Source organism: Mustela putorius, unplaced genomic scaffold, assembly GCF_011764305.1.
Source record: "Mustela putorius furo isolate JIRA1106 unplaced genomic scaffold, ASM1176430v1.1 tig00000596_pilon_pilon_pilon, whole genome shotgun sequence".
In the NCBI taxonomy this organism is placed as follows: domain Eukaryota; kingdom Metazoa; phylum Chordata; class Mammalia; order Carnivora; family Mustelidae; genus Mustela; species Mustela putorius.
Window position 1 is genome coordinate 12,519,425 of NW_025421428.1, and position 20,132 is coordinate 12,539,556.

General features: G+C 49.8%; 1 protein-coding gene across 2 annotated transcripts in view; it reads right to left on the reverse strand.

Annotated features, from left to right (window-relative positions):
* MED27 (mediator complex subunit 27) overlaps positions 1 to 20,132 on the reverse strand; it is a 192,159-nt gene that overhangs the window by 22,251 nt on the left and 149,776 nt on the right. Inside the window, exon 5 of one of the 2 annotated variants that reach the window (XM_004757071.3) lies at positions 6,422 to 6,529. In XM_004757071.3, the coding sequence (XP_004757128.1) occupies positions 6,422 to 6,529 (108 nt within the window). Of the gene's footprint in view, positions 1 to 6,421; positions 6,530 to 20,132 lie in introns of those variants that run through there. The other variant, XM_045082635.1, reaches the window with a different exon arrangement.

The following is a 20,132-nucleotide window of genomic DNA, read 5'->3' on the forward strand; positions in this document are numbered from 1 at the left end:
TCAAAAAGGAGCATTCTGGAAGCTGTAAACTTTCAGCTGGGTGAACGGGAAATTATTCTGAACTGTAATGTCAGGGAAAGAGAGTAAAGCACCTCTCAGTATTCTGGGGAAGAATTAGAAAGCTCTTAAAATGGAAAAGCCAGCCTTATGGTAATTGGTGGCTGAATCTGCAGTCTCAGGAGTAGCCTCTGGGACCCTGGGGACTGGAATGAGTATTTTAGGGGTAGGAATGTGCTCTATTCTCGGGTAAAATGGAAACAAACCCCACAGATGACCAACCACTCTAGCACAGACACAATCTGCTCTCAGGTTAAACATCAAGACGTCAAAAGCCCTCTCGACTAATAAGAATGGTGACGAGCAAACTGACTTATCGAAAAGAAAAATCAGAATGGCCTAGTATCAGATGGCACGCCGGCTATGACAATGACCGCTGCCATGGGCGCGGCTGCACACCCCGTGAGGGCAGACATCACTCACTGAGGACCAGGCATGCGTCCCGTACACCCCTGCGCTTCCTTCACCCCCTCCCTCCCTCCCTCCCTCTCTTTCTAAGATTTTATTTATGGGGTGGGGCAGAGGGAGAGAGACAAGCAGACTCCCCTCTGAGCACGGAGCCCAAGCATACGGGGCTCCGTTGCTTCCGAAATCCTCCCAGAGATCTGGACGGGGATGATGAAACTATCCCATCTCCCACAAGAGGACACCGAGGCTCCCAGAAGTTAAAGTAACCTGTCCAACATCACACGAGTAGTGGAAGAAAATTCAAAACCAGCTCTGTCTCCAGAGGCCCCGCTCTCAACCTGGGAGGAAGACCGCCTCGGAGCTAGAATTCAGGATGACTGCGAGCCCCACCCCCAAGCGGGGGCAGCTGTTGCGGGGGGGGGGGTGGCGCTCTTGCAGAAGTTCCACATGACAAATGTGCTTCGAGGCCCGCTCATGTGACAATCATCGCCACCGAAATTCACTTAGCAGCCAGTGGAAATTCTGGCAGCTTCTCAGAAAGTTACCAATTCTTCATTCCAAAAAATAGTACAAGGTACCATAAATGATCTAAAATTGACAATTCCAAATAAAATCCTTCAGCCTCACAAGGGCCTTCAACTTCTGAAGCTTTTATTTATGAACACTGTGAGGTCAACAGGTGGTGTGTCAGTGGGACAGAGGGCTGTAAACCAGGAATGGTCGGGCATCTCTCCATGATTACGCAAAAGTTTTCAAAACCATAAACTTCTACCCAGTCGCCTTCTTACTGTGCCCTGGCCTCCCTGGCGAATCAGGAAGAGAACAAGTCTCACCCCAGAACCGGTGCTATGGGTCTGCTGGTCTTCAACTTTCCCCCTGCGATCAGGACACACATTTGTTACTAGCAAGTGCTGAAGGCACAAGTCCGGCCCGTCCGCATGTGAATTAGACAGGAGGCCCCTTCCCCAGCTTTCCCCCCTTCCCCCATAAGTAACAAGAGGCCGTTTTTCTGAAGGTCGTCTGAACAATTTCAAAGGCTATAACAAATCAAAATGTTCCCTGCATCTAATATCAAACGGGGCTGATGCCAACACTTATTAGAGAAATCAGATTCAAGCTTCCCCAACCCCCTCGACCCCCACACACACACACATCCAACTTTGAAGTGGGAAGGATGCGGGGATCAGAAATTACCCTGGAGACAGCTCTGGCTGTCTTTGAAGGTTCCCTTTGATACCACTATTTCTTTCCTCTCTTTCGCTAGGAGGCTAAAAGCTGCCTTTTTTATTGATATGGGGTAATTAATGAAGCTATAGCATTAACATAACCTAAATCCCCTAATAAGATAAATTCAACCGAGACACACATTTTTTCACTTAAGTCTGGCGGGTATAAAGTCAGGACAATGGCCAGGTATTTCAACTTAAATCTGCCTTTTAACATGCTGAGTCATGGCTCTCTGTGCCTCCCTGGTTACAGTGAATAGCAGGCTGGTAAGTTTTAAAAAACATTTTTATATTTTATTAGAGGAATTACTCCACTAGAGCTTGGTCTCAAAAATATGCATCCCAGGTAAAGAGGCAGACGATGAGGGCGGCAGCAGGGGTGACTGCAAAGTGCAAAGTGACAGCCTCGCTGGCATTCTGATGGGGAAAAATCCTGCCAGTTCTGGAAAGCTGGGGCTCAGGGGTGGAGGGGGCACCGGGCCACTATTGTAGCAAGGGGGATAATTAAACCTTTCAGGAGGTGCTGGTTGCTTTGGGTTTGGGGGACACAGACTCCAGCAGTCATAGAAGTTCAGACCCCAGCATGTCTGGCTTTCCAAGCCACGCCCACGGCATCTGGCATGCATGGCTGAGCTCAGACTGCGGCGAACCCCCCCACCCCCCCACAAGCGCTCAGGCACCAACTCAGCAAAGTCGGACAGAACTGCAAGCGGCAATTTGGTCTCGAGGACCACACCCCATGCTCCAGGGGCTGCTTCCAAAGGTTACATTTTGTTTGGGATGGGCTAGACATTTCAGCATGTTAATTATACTAAGGCTTACATGTGTATAACTAAACGTAAGTTCACATACACCAGCATCAGTATTCAAAATAGAACACTAATAACGTCTGCATGGTTTTGTAAAGTGCTCTGAAAAGAAGAAGGGGCTAACCAAACTGGCTAGGACTCGATCCTGGGCAGAGCGGTCGTTCGGAGAGCTCCTCTGCCAAACGCGGTCAGTGTGCCTTTGCAACAGCAAGCGCCCTGGCCCTCTCAATCTTGCTATTCCCCGTGTTAGGGTCCCTGCTGACCACTTGGGCCAATGTGTGCAGCTGTGAAATGCAGCAAGAGGCCTCCTGTATCACATTTGTGATATGAGTCAGAGCCGAATTCAGGTTCCCAGACACATACTCATTTTCTTTCTGAGGAACACAGAACCCACGCTAATCTCTCATTAAGAAGACGCACACCGTGTGCGCACGCGTGCGTCTCTCTTTCATTTTCCGCACTACGACTCCACTCCCGGCTGCTTCTTTTGGTTCTCGTCTCTGATGTTCAGTTCTCCACCCTTCCACTCCGGCTAAAGCACTGGCACATCCCAAGCAGGCTTCTCCACTGTCCCCTCCCACACAGCTCCCCGCTTCTCCAGCACTCCAGGCACTGCACCATCTCCCTGGGACAGCATCACGGCACCATCTCCCTGGGACAGCATCACGGGACAGGGTCTTGGCCTTGAGGTGCTCCCAGCAGATGGAGCTCTGAGGCCTGGCAGGTGTGCCTGCAGGTAAGTCCCTGTGCATTCGAGGTCTCAGCTGCCCTCTCTGGAGAACAAGACTAATTTAAGCAGAACCTAGGACTCAATGACCACGGTGGGCAAAGTTTGCTTAGCATGACGCCCACGAGGACAACATACAGAGTACTTGGTGTTTCTATTAATTGCAAGAGAAACATGTCAACAAATAACATGATGTACTGATTCTAGTCCTAGAATCTAAAGACTGTTCAAAATTCCATGATGTATTTACGAGGCGGCTCCGGAGTCTGGGCTCATGTAAGAGACCCCGGGAAATGGGGACAGGATGAGAAAGGGGACAGCAGTAAGCCCGGGTGGAGGGAAGAGTGGGTGTGTGAGGTAGGTGAGAGCACAGAGCATCCCAGGCTGTGGGCCCTGAGGGCACTGAGGGCACTGAGAGTGAGGGAGAGAGCTGTGGGAGCCACAAACAGCACAAAAGGCTGGACAGTGAGACCAAACGTGCACAGAGAATGATGGCAGCCGAGGTCAGTAAGGAAGGCAGGGGTCAGATCACCTGGCATTTCTATGTGTTGCTGAAGAGTCTGGATTTTATTCTAGAAGTTAGGGTTTTCAGAAGCGTGTTCCGTAAAACGCCAGTGTCACAATATACTGAGATGAAAGGAAGAAACAATGAATTTGGGGTTAAAATAAGTTAGGAAAATACCCCATACTATATGCGCCTCTTGGGAGATTCATAGGACCCTAAGCAAACTGAAGTTTCCAAGAATTTCTTTAGTAAAGAAACCTACTGAACATTCTTGAACCCCAAGTTTCACAGACATTTTGACCATGGACTGCTTTGTGTCTAAGACCTATTAATATTCTACTTTCCTGCCTGCCTTGGGCAACAGGGGATGGTGCGAGCAAGAAATCATATGCTTGGATGTGTATTTTGGGAAGACCGCTCTGGAAGCCCGGTAAAGGACAGACCGTGGGAGGGAGACCGGAGGCGAGGCATGAGGCGGCCAGCGCACTTGCTCCATTGAGAAATAAGAACTGGAAGAAGGGGAGACGGGCAGGAGGAGCCCGATTTGGGGGAGATTTAAGCAGGGGAAAACCAGAACCCACTGACGGACTAGATTTGGGGGAGAGGAAGGATGGCTTGAGTGATGAGGGGGTGGTACAGCTACCCCCGATGAGGAACGGCGGGGGGAACCCGAGTTTCGGGAAGAAAGCAGTGAGCAGAGTTTTGGGCGGGCTGAACGTGAGGTGCGCCTGGGGAGGAGAGGTCCTGCCTAGACACAGGTCGGGAGTGGTCCCTGCGGGCTGACACAGGAAACCACGGTATGGGGCGGGGGTGGGGGGATGGTCGGAAGCGCCTGAGGGGAAGCATACATACGTGACGATTTTCTAAATCCCTTGTTCTAAGCGCACAATAAAAATGGTATTTGTGATTTACTGAGTGGTGCTAGGCGGCAGCGTGGTGATTGGTGGCAGCGTGCTGAGTGCTTTGCTTTACAGGGCTTAGTGAGGACACTTCCGGTGTGGAGGAACATACAGCGTGAAAGAGATCGGCCAAGTAGGTAAACCCTCACTCCTTGGACTCGAACTTCAGAGAACGCTTCCTCCGTCCCCCGAGTCCGCACCTCTCCTCGTGGCTTCCTGTGTTTCGAGCCCTCTCTCCCCAGTTTGCTTCCAAGTCCCTGGAGGGCAAAGACCCTGACTCAAACCCGGTGTGACTAAGGAGTCGTGAAGCTGGGACAAAGGCAACAAGAACCACATCTCACCCTGGCTGGGACCAGGGTTGCGGGGGCTTCTGACCCGGGTGGCTTCTGCGCCTGCTCCCTAGTTGGGAACAGCTCGAGTGCTGCCGCCGGGGTTCACGCATCACACGCACAGACCGCGCCTGCCCCAGGGACGCGTCTACTCCACACACGTGCGCTGAAGACACTCCAGTGCTTTCCCGAAAGGAAAAGGGCACTGAGCGCGTTGTGTCCAACGGGGAGAGTTAGGAGGACTGGGCCGGGTTCCTGAGGTGAGAGTAGCTTCCCTTGTTGACAACACTTGTGTGGGCTGTGGAGACGCGGGGTCACTTGCTCCAAACACAAACCTCATCGCTTTGCGGGTCCCAGCTCTCAGCGCAGGCACTGTTACGGGCTAAGCGACACTGGTGACCTTTTTTTGAAGAGTGTTCTACCTTCATTGCAGTGTGGCACTGGTACTAGCACTGGTACTAGCACGCACCACCACAAACTTTAAGAATTGGAATGGGCGGGGTGCCTGGGTGGCTCAGTGGGTTAAAGCCTCTGCCTTCAGCTCGGGTCATGATCCCAGAATCCTGGGATCAAGTCCTGCATCGGGTTCTCTGCTCGGCAGGGAGCCTGCTTCTCTCTCTCTCTGCCTGCCTCTCTGCCTGCTTGTGATCTCTGTCTGTCAAATAAATAAATAAAATCTTTAAAAAGAATCGGAACAGGCTCGTGAAGAGAAGGGAAAGCGCAGGAGAGAGGGTCTGATGGAGGCTCAGCACCGGGAGCGGCCCGGGAGCAGCCGGCTGGGGGTCTCAGGCGGAGCCCTCGCCAGGCTCCGGACGCCAACACAGACGAAGGCTGTCAGCTCCCATTAGCACCCTCTGAAGCTCCCCGGAGAGCCATACGGCCAGTGTGCAGTCAAGAGAAATTAGGGGTTCACATGGGTGAATTTTCCACGAGACAAACCACCCAAACAGCCGCAGTGTTCAGTGGGAACCTCGGGGGACAAGCCGCCTCCTCGGGGCTCTTTGTTAGTTCCATGGGAAGAGACCCTGAGCAAGTTGTAAGTCAAAGTAGCTCGAATTTTCCTCATCGTTCTAGGAAAAGCAAAATGCCGGAAATGCCAAACCCTGGGCTATTGATGTGCTGTGCTACCGGGGTGGGGGTGGGGGGAGAAAGAAAGAAAGAAATCCATTTCCTCAGAAGACACATTTAATGAGGCAACTGGGGTCTAAGGTGATAAATTAGAAATTCAACTAAGGGCATCAGGCTTAAAGGGAAAAGCAGAAGCTTGATGAAAAATGCAAGGGGAGAGAGAGAGAAATGTTTTTCTGTAAAATGTTCATCTTCATACTGAGAAACCATGCTTGTGGACCATTTCAGCTATGACTGCTGGTGTTTAATGTCATTCATTTGGGACTCGACTACGTCTGTTCTGGGACACAGAAAGAGAAAGGAAAACGAAACAAAAGATTCCAGAATGCTTACCTTGCCATCTTCGGTGTAGACATTCTCACTATATCCCCTTACTATTGTTCGATCAATGAACAGACTCCGCATGACGACGATCACTTTCAACACCTTTCCCAAGGTCACCTGTCAAAACACATGCATGCAAACATGAAAGCTTACACTCGAACATGCAAATGCATGAGCTTGGCAAGACTCGATGAAGAAGAAAGGCTCACCTCTCCCTCTCGTTGCTGACGGACGCAGGGGAGGGCCCTCGAGGGAGGGCCTCCTAGAGCCTTCGGGAACGAGCTCTGAACAACACGGCCCTCCTGCAGGCTAACTACACTGAGTGTACGTGAATTTTTGGCTTATAAATCTCAGGATAAGTTCCATATGTTTAATACCTGCTGGACAAAGTAAAATTTCTTTTTTTTTTTTCTGTCTTAAGATGATCTTTTTCAAAGGCTACCCTAGGATTCTGGCATCCTAGGATTTGGTAAGCACATTTGTTTTCCTATGATTTCATGGCCCTACGTACACCCATGGAATACGCAGAAGAACAGAGCGGAGAGATTAAAGGCAGGCGCCAGATGCCCACCCGGCTGAACTATCTATCTATAATAGCCCAGAGTAAGTGCAGAAGCGATTCTAGTAACTTCTGAAGGTAAAAGGAAAGTAGCTGGATTTCATCTCTAAAAAGGAACATAATCCTGGAAATACATTAAGTGCTTTTACTCTCTCAGAACCTAAGCACGTATTATGGATAAAAAAACAAAACAAAACCCATACACCTAAAAAAGAGTAGTTTCATATAATGCCAGGGAAAAAGTAACCTGCTGTGCTTGCTGGAAAGGGCTCAGCACTAAGAATAGAAACAGCACCTTCCTTTCTCTTGGGGGCTCATGTAACTTTTCTGATGCTTTACTGTACTTCTTCTGTTCGTTCCCCAGATGAGACCCTGGAGGCAGAGTGGGAACAGGACCCAGGCAGGGCCCACGGTCCAGCTTGTCTGACGGGGCTCTCATATCACAGAATGGGCTGAAAAGGCCCCCCCCCCCAAGCCTACTCCTCTGACCCAATATATATACTCTGCTGCTGCTGATGCCACCTTCAAGCACCCTCTCTTTACTTCCCTATTCTCTGCTGTCCGAATGTCCCCAGCAATAACCCTCCCCTTTCCTTGATGAGTCCTGGGTATCAGCAAATGTTCCTAGTATCTGGTTCCTTCAATAACTTCTAAGTGCTGAGAGGATCTCTCTGTTTTTGTGTGCCTAAAACGGTCCAGAATTATAAACAGCGTTAAGAAAAAGAGATGATACCCTTATTTACATTCAAGAGAATGTTCATAATAACATCTCCCTTCTGGATAGTACTTCCAAATACTGCTACACCATGTAACATTTAATGGGGCATCTCCTGAAGAACTAGAAATCACTAGATAAGGATGTCAGTAAACCACCAAGATAGGAGCCCCAACTCTCTCTAGTTCACATGGAGGCTGCACAGAGGAAGGGAGAGAGGGAGGAAAAGAATCAAGTTCACAGGTTTGTGATTCTAAGCACCAAAACTAAGGGCCTCTCACTGAGGTGCAACACACCGTCTCCAACAGGGTCGCCATTTTCAACTGCCTATTTTAATACTCTTTGCCAATTAGCAGAGATAACTAAGCTATTATTTCTTTAAAAAACCAAAATCTTAGGGCGCCTGGGTGGCTCAGTGGGTAAAGCCTGTGCCCTCGGCTCAGGTCATGATCTCAGGGTTCTGGGATCGAGCCCCGTATTGGGCTCTCTGCTTAGCAGGGAGCCTGCTTCCCCCTCTCTCTCTGCCTGCTGCTCTGCCTACTTGTGATCTCTCTCTGTCAAAACAATAAAAATCTTAAAACAAAACAAAACAAAACAAAACAACCCAAGGTCTAGCTAACCAATACACTGCCTCTGTCATTTCTCAAGTATTTTAAGATGGAATTAAGAAAAAAAAAAAAAAAACCCAAAACACACTAAAGGTACAAGAAATTTTTGTATTTAATTCTTGTTTTTAGAAGTGAATTTTGGTATTTTAAAGCTAACGAATACTAAAAACTTAACTAATAAATAGGCTTGTAATAGAAAAACCTAAAATTAGAGTAAAAAGGAAGGAAATAATCATTCACAGTCTGCCCTTCTAAACCACTAACATTTCAAGGGGATTTCCTTTCCATGTTTTTACTATCAAAGATTTGTGGATTTCAGAGAAAAAGAGGTCAGACTTGGGGTCACCAGAGGCAGAGGGGAGGGCAGGAGGAACTGGAAAAAGGGGCCAAAAGGCCCAAATGTCCAGTTCCGAGATAAATATGTCCTGGGGGTGCGATGCGGAGATGTTGACCACTGCCAGCGCTGCTGGGGGGTGAGAGGCAAGCTGTGTACCGCGTAACTCCTACCAGGTCCCATTACAAGGACAGATTTTTCTTCCTTTTATCTCTTCTTTCTACCGAATCTGTATGAGACGACAGATGTTGGCGGAACCTACAGTGGGCATCATTTCATATCAAACCACTGTGTCCTATACCTTAAACTTAAATGAGGGGTAAGTCAATTACTTTGTAATAAAACTGGGAGAAAAAAGATTTTCTGAGTTCTGTGTCTGAATTTTTAACATGGTTAAAACTGAAACTATAGGGGCACCTGGGTGGCTCAGTAGGTAAAGCCTCTGCCTTCGGTTCAGGTCATGATCTCAGGATCCTGGGATAGAGCCCCACACTGGGTTCTCTGCTCCGCAGGGAGCTTGCTTCCCCCTCTCTCTGCCTGCCTCTCTGCCTACTTGAGATCTCTGTCTGTCAAATAAATAAATAAATAAGCAAATCTTAAAACAAACAAACAAACCCTGAAACTATATATCTAATTTCAAATTTTTTATTTAAAGATACAATGTATGCATTGCTCTTTACTGCTGTGCAGTCTTCAAAAACGGCAGTCTGTGCTGCTGGTATTCTACTAACAGCGTCCATTTACAATTCTTTAACCATTCTCCTATTGCTGGACATGAGTTGCTTCCAAGTTTTCCCCAATATAAATATGCCTACAATGTGCGCTTTTGTTCACCATGCTTTTGCTGTGTTTGGGATTATTTCCTGGAGACAGCTTTGTACAATTATAATTACTAGGGCCAAAAGTACAAATTATTTAAAGTCTTCTGATGCAATCTGCCAACATGAGCCGTAAGGGTTATTTATGCCAGCTACGAAGGTACAAACATACCTACCTCAGTCCTCTCTTGTCAATAACAGGTACTATGAAACCAAAAGAAAACAAAGTCAAAGCCATCCCTGCCTGGAAGGAGCAATTTAGCTAATTTCTTGAACCCATTTATTTATCTAAAAAATGTTAACAAAGATTTATTTATTCTAGAGAGAGACAGTGTGTGCGTGTGAGTTGGGGGAGCAGAGGGAGAGAATCCACAAGCAGACTCTCCACTGAGCGTGGAGCCCAGCATCCCTGAGATCATGACTCAAGCAGAAATCATGAGTCGGACGCTTAACTGACTGAGCCACCCAGGCGCCCCGAACCCATTTATTATGAAATACTCAAACACATATACAAAGTAAGCAAAGCAGAAGAAAACACCTCCACCGACCCCTGCCCCCAAACTGTCCACCAACCACAGCTCTCGGCAAATCCTGTTTCCTCCACCCCACCTACTTTTCCCTTCCTGTGTTACGTCAAAACAAGAAACAGCCATAGTATCATCATTTCATCTGTAAACATACCCTTCTGTGTCTCTGAAAGGACTCTCAAAACAAACAAACAAACAAACAAACAAAAAATGCAAGACTACCATACCATCCCACACCTCAATCAACAATTCTTTTTCAGTATTATCAAAACTGAAGTGGTCAGGGTTCAAATTTCTAATAGTTTCGTAAATGCCACTTTTAAAAAAGTCTGCTTATGCCAGGATCCAAATATAGCCCACACAATGTGATTGGCCGACAAGTCTCAAGAGGCTCTCCTAAACTAAAGGTTCCCCATCTCTACCCCCACGCCTTATTTTGTTTGTTGAAGAAACTGGGTCATTGTTTTCTACGGCATCTCCCGCAGTCTAGACTTCGCTGACGGCATCCCCATGGTTCCTCCTTACTGTGTACTTCCTGCAAATTGGTGTGAGAGGGGATTCAGGCTTGATTTCTTTTGGCATGGCGAGTTCACGGGAGGTGTTAGGGTCTACCAATGGAGGCCAAGCGAACGTGGGTGTCTCAGCACGTGACGCTGGCAGGGGCTGACCCTTTATTTTTTTTATTTATTTTTAAAAATATTTTATTTATTTATTTGACAGAGATCACAAGTAGGCAGAGAGGCAGGCAGAGAGAGAGAGAGGGAAGCTGGCTCCCCGCTGAGCAGAGAGCCCGGTGTGGGGCTTGATCCCAGGATCCTGAGATCAGACCTGAGCCGAAGGCAGCAGCTTAATCCACTGAGCCACCCAGGCGCCTGGGGCCGACCCTTTAATTCACCAGGGTCTCCAGCCAGCCACATACTGCTGTGATCGTTCTGTCTTTGTTTACTGGCTGGGACACTTTTATAAAGAAAAGCTTCCCCCATGTACTATTTGGCTACTCAGTGATCAAGTCTGTTACACAGGAAAAGCAGGATAAATACTTCATTCTTTCCATTTACCAGTTTTCAAAACAAGGCATTGGTCCACTAGTTTCCTTCCAATGCAGACAGCTCAGTTTTCCACCCAGCATTATTACAAACTCATGGATATCAACATATCTGGCGTCTTCATACCTGATACAATCATTAGTCTTACGTTCTTACTGATGCTCACATTGCTCTGTGGCCCATGGGCGTCTCCTTGGTTGAGTCCCTCTGACACACTCTAGTCTCTGTGACGGCTCCCCTGCTATCTGGTACAGGCCAGTCCAGGTTGGTCCAGTACAATTCCTGCCTGAGGTCAGGAGTCAGCCATCTTCTCCACAGCCCTTGCTCTTTTCAATGGAAAATGGCATTTCAGGACCATGGCCAGGGCAAGAGGGGCAAAGAATGCTGACAGCTTAAAATTTTTGTTTTTCATTTTATGAGTATGAATTAGGTCTGTATTCTCCTTTCCACCTTCTCCCTCAGTGAGTGTTCCCATAGCTTGTGCCCCTACTAGCCTGCAGCAGTTGGTGGACAACTCCATCATCTCTCAAATCGGTAAAGCTCGATGAAGTTTGTCCATTCTTTCTTTTTTAAAAAGGATTTTATTTCTTTGACGCACAGAGAGCAAGCACAAGTAGGGAGAGCAGCAGGCAGAGGCAGAGGGAGAAGCAGGCTCCTCACTGAGCGGGAAGCCCTATGTGGGGCTCGATCCCAGGACCGTGGGATCATGACCCGAGCTAAAGGCAGATGCTTAATCTATTGAGCCACCCAGGTGCCGCAGGTTTGTCCATTCTTATTTTTTAGAAACCGAGAAAGGGGGGCACCTGGGTGGCTCAGTGGGTTAAGCCGCTGCCTTCGGCTCAGGTCATGATCTCAGGGTCCTGGGATCGAGTCCCGCATCTGGCTCTCTGCTCGGCAGGGAGCCTGCTTCCCTCCCTCTCTCTCTCTGCCTGCCTCTCCATCTACTTGTGATTTCTCTCTGTCAAATAAATAAATAAAATCTTTAAAAAAAAAAAAAAAAAAAAAAAAAAAAGAAACCGAGAAAGGACCCTGGTGCTCATCTGGGTGCAATATGCGTAGGCTTATGGCTTTCTTAATTTTTAGCATGGCCGTAATGCAACTATGTACACAACTTTGAAGCCTGACAGCGAGAGGCTCCAGAATCAGATGCACTTGGGAGGTCTCAGGGAGGCTGGAGGGCCTGGCCGGCCATCTACCAGCTCTGAATGTGGGCTTCCTCTCACCCGGCAAAGGTCACGACAGCTCCACCACAGAGTGACTGTGAAGGTCAGCAAGACAATGCCCTGGGCGAGGGTGAGGAACAGGCCAGGCGAGAGTTAGGTTCCCGGCAGTAACTGCCGCTTCCTCCACCCAAGACAGAGTCTGGATTCCGTGCAAGTGAAACGATTGAAGCTAGTTAACAGCAAAGCTGGAACCAGTTCAGTGATCTTGCCACTGATGTAATTTACCCTTCTGCTGTGGGACCTGGGGCTGAGAGAAAGTTGCAGAGAGAAGGTGACAGTGGTGCTGGGCCCTGAGGTCTGAATAAAAATATGCCTTCTGACGAATGACTGCCGAGTGGAGTCTGCAAGCCCGAGAGTCGGGGCAGTTTAGGGGAAGACATGGATGAAGCTGTCTTGTGCGCTGATCTAGACATACCCTGCTGACACCCAAAAGAGGCCATTTAGTGTGTAGGTCAAGCACACTGGGCTTCAGTCCCACCTCTGTCACTGGGCCCTGTGACTGATGGCAAGTCAAACCACCTCTCAGGCCTGTTTATTCAGCTGTGAAATGCGGAGGGACCGGGAGGGAATCATCGAGGTGGTCTGCCTGAAGCGTGGCTGCGGGTGTGGCACAGGACAAAGCCAAGAGCGGCTGAACTCTGATTCTCTTGATCCTGCTGTGGTGGAAAGGGCCACAGGAGCCTTTTCAGCTCCCATCGAGATGGAGCTTAATGCACACTGATGTTCTTCCCAGCTCTCATGTCACTCTACAAGGATTCAGATTCTCACGAATCCAGACTACGCTAGCTTCGAATGAAACTGGCTGCACCAGGATGTAATGACCTCGGAGTTCTGGTACCTGACCCGGCAAAGCATCGTAAACCGGCCAACGGACATCATCCCACAAAGCAGCCAGTGCCGGCCGTGGTCCTGGGCAAAACGCCCAGTGACAGGGGCTACAGGCTGATTCTTGGCAACTGCCTGGGATACCACAAATAAAGCTAATGCCACCTGGCAATGAAGCGGGCTTGCTGTTACCAAGGTAACACTTCTATTACCGAGCAGCGTGTTTCCGAAGAGCTCACTCACTACTCCTCCTGTGTCCCCAAGAGTGCTCAAATGTCAGGCTGGGAAGAGTCAGAGGAAGCCAGCGGGCCTCCAGGCCGGTCATCACCCTGACACGGAGATGCCCTCAACCGGGCCATCACTGCCTCACTGCCTGTGGGCTAGCTGTGCTCTGGGAAGCTGGGGCTGCATCGGTGGTCTTCTCTATCAGGTCTAACAGCCACCTGCTGAGCTGAATCCCAGTAAGAGAACTTCCTGTTCGTGATGGCATGGCAAGTCACAAGATAAGAAGGGAACGTGGGAGGAAAGTTGAGGATAATAGCAAAAATATTTAGTTGTGCTCTGCCACCAACTGTTGTAGAACACAGACTTAACAAATCTGGTACTTGAGATGTTACCTAGACTAGCAGACCACGTGAGCTTACAAGGTCAGAGGTGAGAGAAATGGCTCACTTAAAAAGTCTATCCCTTCGAGACTGGTGCGGGGAGAAAGGCACTTCGAAACTGAGCAGTATCTGTATCCAGGACACAGGGAGGTAGGCACGTCTGGCAGAGAGGGGAGGGGAGGGGAGCAAGAGGTCCTTTGCTGTGGAACCTGGTACCAGACACGACATCCCTGACCAGGCAAAAAGCAAGTGTATGTGAGGTGAAGGGGGCAGCACGACATCCGTCATTCAGACAAAGGCTGGAGGGCCGAGCTCTGCTTCAGGGGAGGGGTACGTTAAAAAAGGAGGGGTAAAAGAACTCAAACATGTGGTCATCTACGAAGGTTATTTTCCAAGTATAAACAAGGTCAAGTGGAACATGTAGGTGTCCTTAATGGGTCTGCTGTATTTTAAATGACGTTCGTTCGTCCAAGCGTCCTTGGAAGGGCGGGGCATCGGGAGGGAGGGAGAGAGAGGCAGCTCCACGGAGGCTCGGGACAACTTTTCTTCAATACAGCGTATTAAGAGCCTTCATCTTCGTACTAATTCCACACAAAGAGAAGGATAAAGTGAACAGTTTCAGCAAGTGATTACGGACACCTGTGCCTGTGCTACGTGAGACCCTTAGGGAAGACGAGGATTCAGAGAATCATATAACCTTAGAGCTGGGAAGGACTTTAAAAATCATTTTTCCCAACTCTCCCACTTTTAAAGGGGCGAACTGAAGCCTACGGAGGTTAGGGGTCCAGTATGGCTCCTGCCTTGCCGGGGGAACAGGGCTGGCAGGTGCCTTGAGTTAACTGCAGGGCACGTAAGTACTAGACCAACGTCACGCTCACGGGGCATGAAAAGTTTTGGGAAGGGTGGTGCGCTCCATCACCGAGCCCGTCTGGCATCATCAGAAAATGCTCCGTTTAGCCCCAGTCCAATTTAGCACACGTTCTGAAAGGTGGAGCTGGCTGTACAGACGAGTGGTCCACAAGCAGTATTTCATGGAACATTCGTGCAAGAGATGTTCTTAGATGCGGCCTAGAATAGAATGTCCAAAGCCCACGCAGGCTTCCCTGACCCCTGGGAGTCTTCCCCTGCACACCGCAGCCTCACTGACCTCTTGACTTAGGACGAGGATGGGGCATGCCCAGGAGGCCGGAGCTTCCCCTCTAAGAACCCTGGGAGGTAGCCAAGCCGGGTGTTTATCATTCTCAAGAGAAGGCAGCTGAGGTTTCAAAAGATTCGAGTCTAAGTTCCCTGTTTTCTGTGCAGGGCCAGAAGCGTGCTTCTCGCTGTTCCCTCTTCCCACGCCGAGCCCATGGCCCCCACAACTGCGTCTGCCTCACAAGCAGCGGCAACCAGAGTCCTGCTCCACCTCGTCCTCCGGCCACCCTGCCATCTTCTCTGGGACTCTGGCAAGTGGCATGAAACCTGGACTTGAGCTCACAAGACTCCTGGTTTCCCTCACAAATGGCTTTAAACTCACACTCTGGATCCCATCTATATGACCCTATTAAAGCACGTTTCATCTAATGTTAGCATTTAAAAAAAAATTTTTAGCATTTTTTAAACGTAACTTAGTGCTCCGACTTCTGCAGAGCTGGTAGGTATGTACAGTCCCAACACTCACGCTGGGCGAAGAGTTCTCCCAACGGCAGTCTTCCAGAAGCCACAGCAGTGAGGGGGACTGACAGTAGAGGTAGAGGGAAACGCGCTGTTGCTTCCTTCTAGGCAAACGCTCACACTGGATACAGCTACAAGGAAACAGACACAGACCCACCCCGAGGCTGACACTCCAGGAAGGCTGAGGTGCAGACCCGCTCTCTGTCAGCGGCCTGTGAGACGAGGCCGCCAGCACGGCAGAGAGCTGGCCGGTAACAGAATCGTAAAAGGGAAATGGGCGATGTGACTTGGAAGCCAAGGGGTCAAAGCAAGGGAGTGTCAGAGATAAGATGGATGTTCCTGCACGCTGAGGGCCACTCGTTTTGCTCAACGGGATGGACCTCTGATAAATGCAGCACAATGCGATATAAGGAAAAATGAAACCGGAAAGCAACCCCAACGTGTGGACTGGACTTGAGATACAGAGTCCTCACAGCCCCGAGACAGGAACTCTATTTTTCCTTTTGACAAAGGCCCAGGAAATAGGAGGCAGATAAGCCAACTTTAGATTCGGTCTACCAACAAGTCAGAAAATCAACTGCCAGCAAGGAAAGAAGGCACGGGAATTATGTTTATGAACTCTGGGACAAGTCATCTGGGCTGTTCAAAGCCCGTTCTCTCCCCTGTAAACCCAGGATCAGGTTGTTGTGAGAGGAAATGACACCAGACACATGCCGTACTGAGCAGAGGTCAAGCTGGGCTCCTCCCACTGGTCCCCTTGTCACTGGGGGAAAGCAGCACGGCGCAGGGGCAAGAGACGGGATTGGAGTCCAGAGACCCAAGTTCAAATTCTGCTCCTGCCACATACGGAGAGCAGCGTGGCCCTGGGAAAAGCAACCCCGGCGGAATTCTGGCTTTCTCATCTCTGAAACGGAATCTTTACGTGAACTGGACAGCTGGTGTGATCCGGTGCCAGGGTGGGGGGTGGTCCCTACTGGCCCTCGCTACATGGTAGCAAATGTTTTTAATAATTATTAAACACCTTGCCTAATAAGATGGGGTTTATTTTGCATTCAGTGGCGTATTCTGTTGAATGGACTCATTTGCGAAGAGGCGCCCCTGTTAACCATTTGGGCACCTGCCCCTCCCGAATCCCCCCATACCTCTCTTCTGAGGTCAAACCTAACCTGGCTGGAGGGGAACACTACAGAGGGTTGACTCATCTGCTGAGTCTGGCCAAAAGGTTTCCTGAGAAGGATGGCCTGAGAAATAACCTCCTATTTCATGTGCTGAACATAAATTTCCTTGTAATCTTCTTACCCCTGCTCCCTCCAGGTTCCCCTCAAAACAGTAACAAAAATCCACACACAAGGTAAAAAAACAAAAACAAAAACCGGAGTGGAAGGAGAAGGGCTGTCTGTCCTGATCTGGGTCTCCAACTACCTTGGGCTTCCCCTGCTGTTAGGAAAGATACCGCAAATCGTCAAAATAACACTTAGTGCACTCTAATTTATAAAATGTAACTTCAACTATGTAAGAACAGCTCTGCTGGGAAAGAGGAGAGTGCGGAACTGATGCACGGCCTGCATGAAAACAGTGTCCCAGTTCCGGGAAGATTTAAGGGACTGCAGTGGGGTTCAGGTTAGGTGACGAAAGGAGAAGCAGACTGTGTTCTCAAACTTACCGAAGATGGTCAGTTTCTCCTATCAGATCTGAAAGGATCTTCAAGGACAGGTGCACTTTCCTCGTCCCCGACACTGGCCATGCAGGTAAGGAACGTGCGATGGTCCTGCCTCACGGAGCCTACCTGTGCCAGGGAAGCTGCTGCCTCCTGTACTGGGGTGGGGGCGGGGGGTGGCAGAGGCGGGCCTGTCCAAGGGCCACCCTATATGGTGGCCTGGAACAGAAGGCTCTGCCCACTCTGGCTAGGCCAATCCACTGCCTCCTTCCAGAATTCGGTCTGCAGAGCATGAAGGGTGGGAAGAAGCCACAGCACCCATGAGGAGGAGGCCGTGGAGGAAGAGAGGGAAGGAATGAATGGGTGGGGAAGGAGAGCAGAAGGACAGACAGGTGCAGCCTGCAGCCCAGAGCGGCCTTTGGGCCACGAACGGCTTGCACTTTGCTTCCTCCTCTCCCTCCTGCTACCCGGTAGTGTTTACTCAATACGCAGGAGCACGCAGGCTGGGCAGCATGCACGCAGAGACGAGAAACACACACTCACGGGGCTGACGGCCGACAGATCCGTACACAAAGAAACATCATTTGCAAGAATTCTGAAGGAAAGGCAGAAAAGGGGATAGCTTAAAGAGAGGTTAGTGAGGTAATAGCTGTGTGTGCGAAAAGTGACGTTTAGATCAGATCATTCGGTTCACTCAAGTATTTATCCAACAGATGCCGCCACCAACTGTGTGTCAGGGTTAGAGAGTCTCACGCGTGGACATTCTTCGGGGGGTGGGTCTGGGCAGACCGCAAACAAACCTAAGACCATTTCACGCAGGGGCTGGGATGACAAGAAGGCTGGACCAGGGGGGTGGTTCAAGTTGGGCTGAAACCGAGCTAGTCCGTGTCCAGTGCTGGGGCACGGCAGCCCGGGCTGGGGGGACGCCTGTGTGAAGACCTGAGCAGGACAGCCAGGGTCCCAGGAGCAGAAGGGTCAGTGGGGCAGGTGACAAGGTGGCACGTGCTGACGTGGCTGGAGGCAGGCCAGGTTAGCCATCAGGTGCCTTGGAGGCTCTGGGAAGGAGTTGACTTCGGGAGAAACAGGAAGCCACCGCAGAGCTCTGGGCAGAGGAGTGACAAGTTTGCCGTGTGCTTTTACAAGACACGCCCCTGGCTGCTGCACGGAAGGAGCAAGAGAAGAAATGCAGGGGGACCCAGAGCAGGGGCGACGCTAGGAGAGACAGCACGAAGCTGATGGATCTAGGACACAAGTGACACAAACTGCAGAGACTGGACGTGAGGTGAAGGAAAGGGAGCTAGACGCTAAGGAAGCTTCCAGGTTTCTGGCGGGAGCACCAGGTCGACAGTTTTGCTACTTATTGAATTGAGATGAACAAGAGAGGAAAACCAGGCAGTGGGGAACATCACTTCCTTTTTGTCAAGCTGAAGGTACTTCTGAAATACCTGAAGGGAGATGTGTTAGACGGGCAGTCTGGAGATAAGGATTCACAGTTCAAGCTTACGAGTGAGGATAACAGTCGCTGGTTTTCAAGGCGCCTGCGTAAGTGCACAGGGGCTGAAAGCTCATCTCAACCCACAGCCCCGTGTGCGGGAGAGGCACGTCCGAGAACTGAAACAGGAAGGGTCCCTTCAATGAGGCACATTCCGGCCCAGGTGGAGGTGGTCCGGGGGCACATGTGCTTCTTGCCACAGGCATTCGAGTGGTACCGGCAGAGCTGTGTGTGGCACACGTGGCCCTGCTACATCCACTTCTGTTGATATGCTGTTAGGCAGCACTTGGCTTTTTAATATTTTGACTGTAGGATGTGTGCCAACTTGACCTTGGTGTAGAAAATTTTAATTCAAATCAATACAGGGACAAGGTCACTTTAAAATCCAATTAATATGAATGGGAAAATATGCCCCACGGTTCCGAGAGCAGAAAATGGAACAGTTGCAAGTTAGCAACAACAAAAGAGGCGTCCACACAAGGCCGGCCAGTCCTTCTGCGTTTGATAACACAGCTAGCTGTGTCCTTAAATACATTCAGGAGTCAGAAGACCGACAAACTTTTTTTTTTTGGGGGGGGATGGGCCTCTATTTAGGGTAGCTTAAATTTAAACTGTAGTTTGTTTGAAGAAAGTTGTAAAATGTACTGAAAACTGGACTCCTATAACCCGATTTTAAATAAATTAAGCCCTGGACTTCTCACCCAGAATCCCTGGAGACACCTAAGGCATTGCTACAGTCTGAATAGCAGCAGTTTGCATTTATATAGAATATGTCCACAAAACTGCTCACAACCGTAACCGTAACACGAGGGGAAACTGAGGCACTGGAATTTAGAAGTCTTATTCTCCCGCAAGCAATAGCCGACTGGGACGCCATGCCACGCTTCCTCCTCAGATGTATGCCTCTAAGTCTACACTTTGTTTCTTAGTAACGAGAAACACTTCTTTTATGCCCTGAATCAGAGTCTTGCAAGAAAAGATGGAACGCATTATTACTGGAGTCCTTCTGCCGCGCCACCGTCCCGTCTGGAATCTCAGGTTTTCCGCCGTAAGCCAAGCTGGGAGAGAACATAACTGATCACATGGCCACCTAACGAAGGGAAGACTGCTCTGGACTTCCAGGAACAACCGCAAATTACTTAAAACTGGAAGGAGATACTGGGGTGCGCCAGGGAAGGAGAAACTGGTTTCTCAACTGATCTTGCATGTAGACCTTAGGGAAAAGACAAAAAGGCTCCTGAAGGGACTGGTGCTCAACTCTGTGCGGAATGTCACACGCTTGGGGCAGCCTTTTGGGCCTCCTCGGGAGCCCTCTCGGAGGGAAGGTGCAGGTGTCCCGCACAGCGGGGCGCAGAAGGCCGCTTGCATCTGAGCCAGGCCGAGCTCACAAGACGGCTGTGTGCGGCTGTGCTTGCCCCTACAGACGACGCTGCAGCGACACACCAGAAGTGGCCCGGCTCTGCAGCCAGAGGACAGGCTGCCGCCTGGCACAACGTCGGCTCTGTCCTCCCCGCGAGGACTGCCTCAGAGGCTCAGTCACTCTGCACTCTCCTTCATTCGCAACAACGCAAACCCGCGGCCTTCCCATGCGCGCCCCCCCAACCTCCAGTTACCTCATCCGCTGCCAGTATTAATGCTCTTCACACGCTCATTACTCT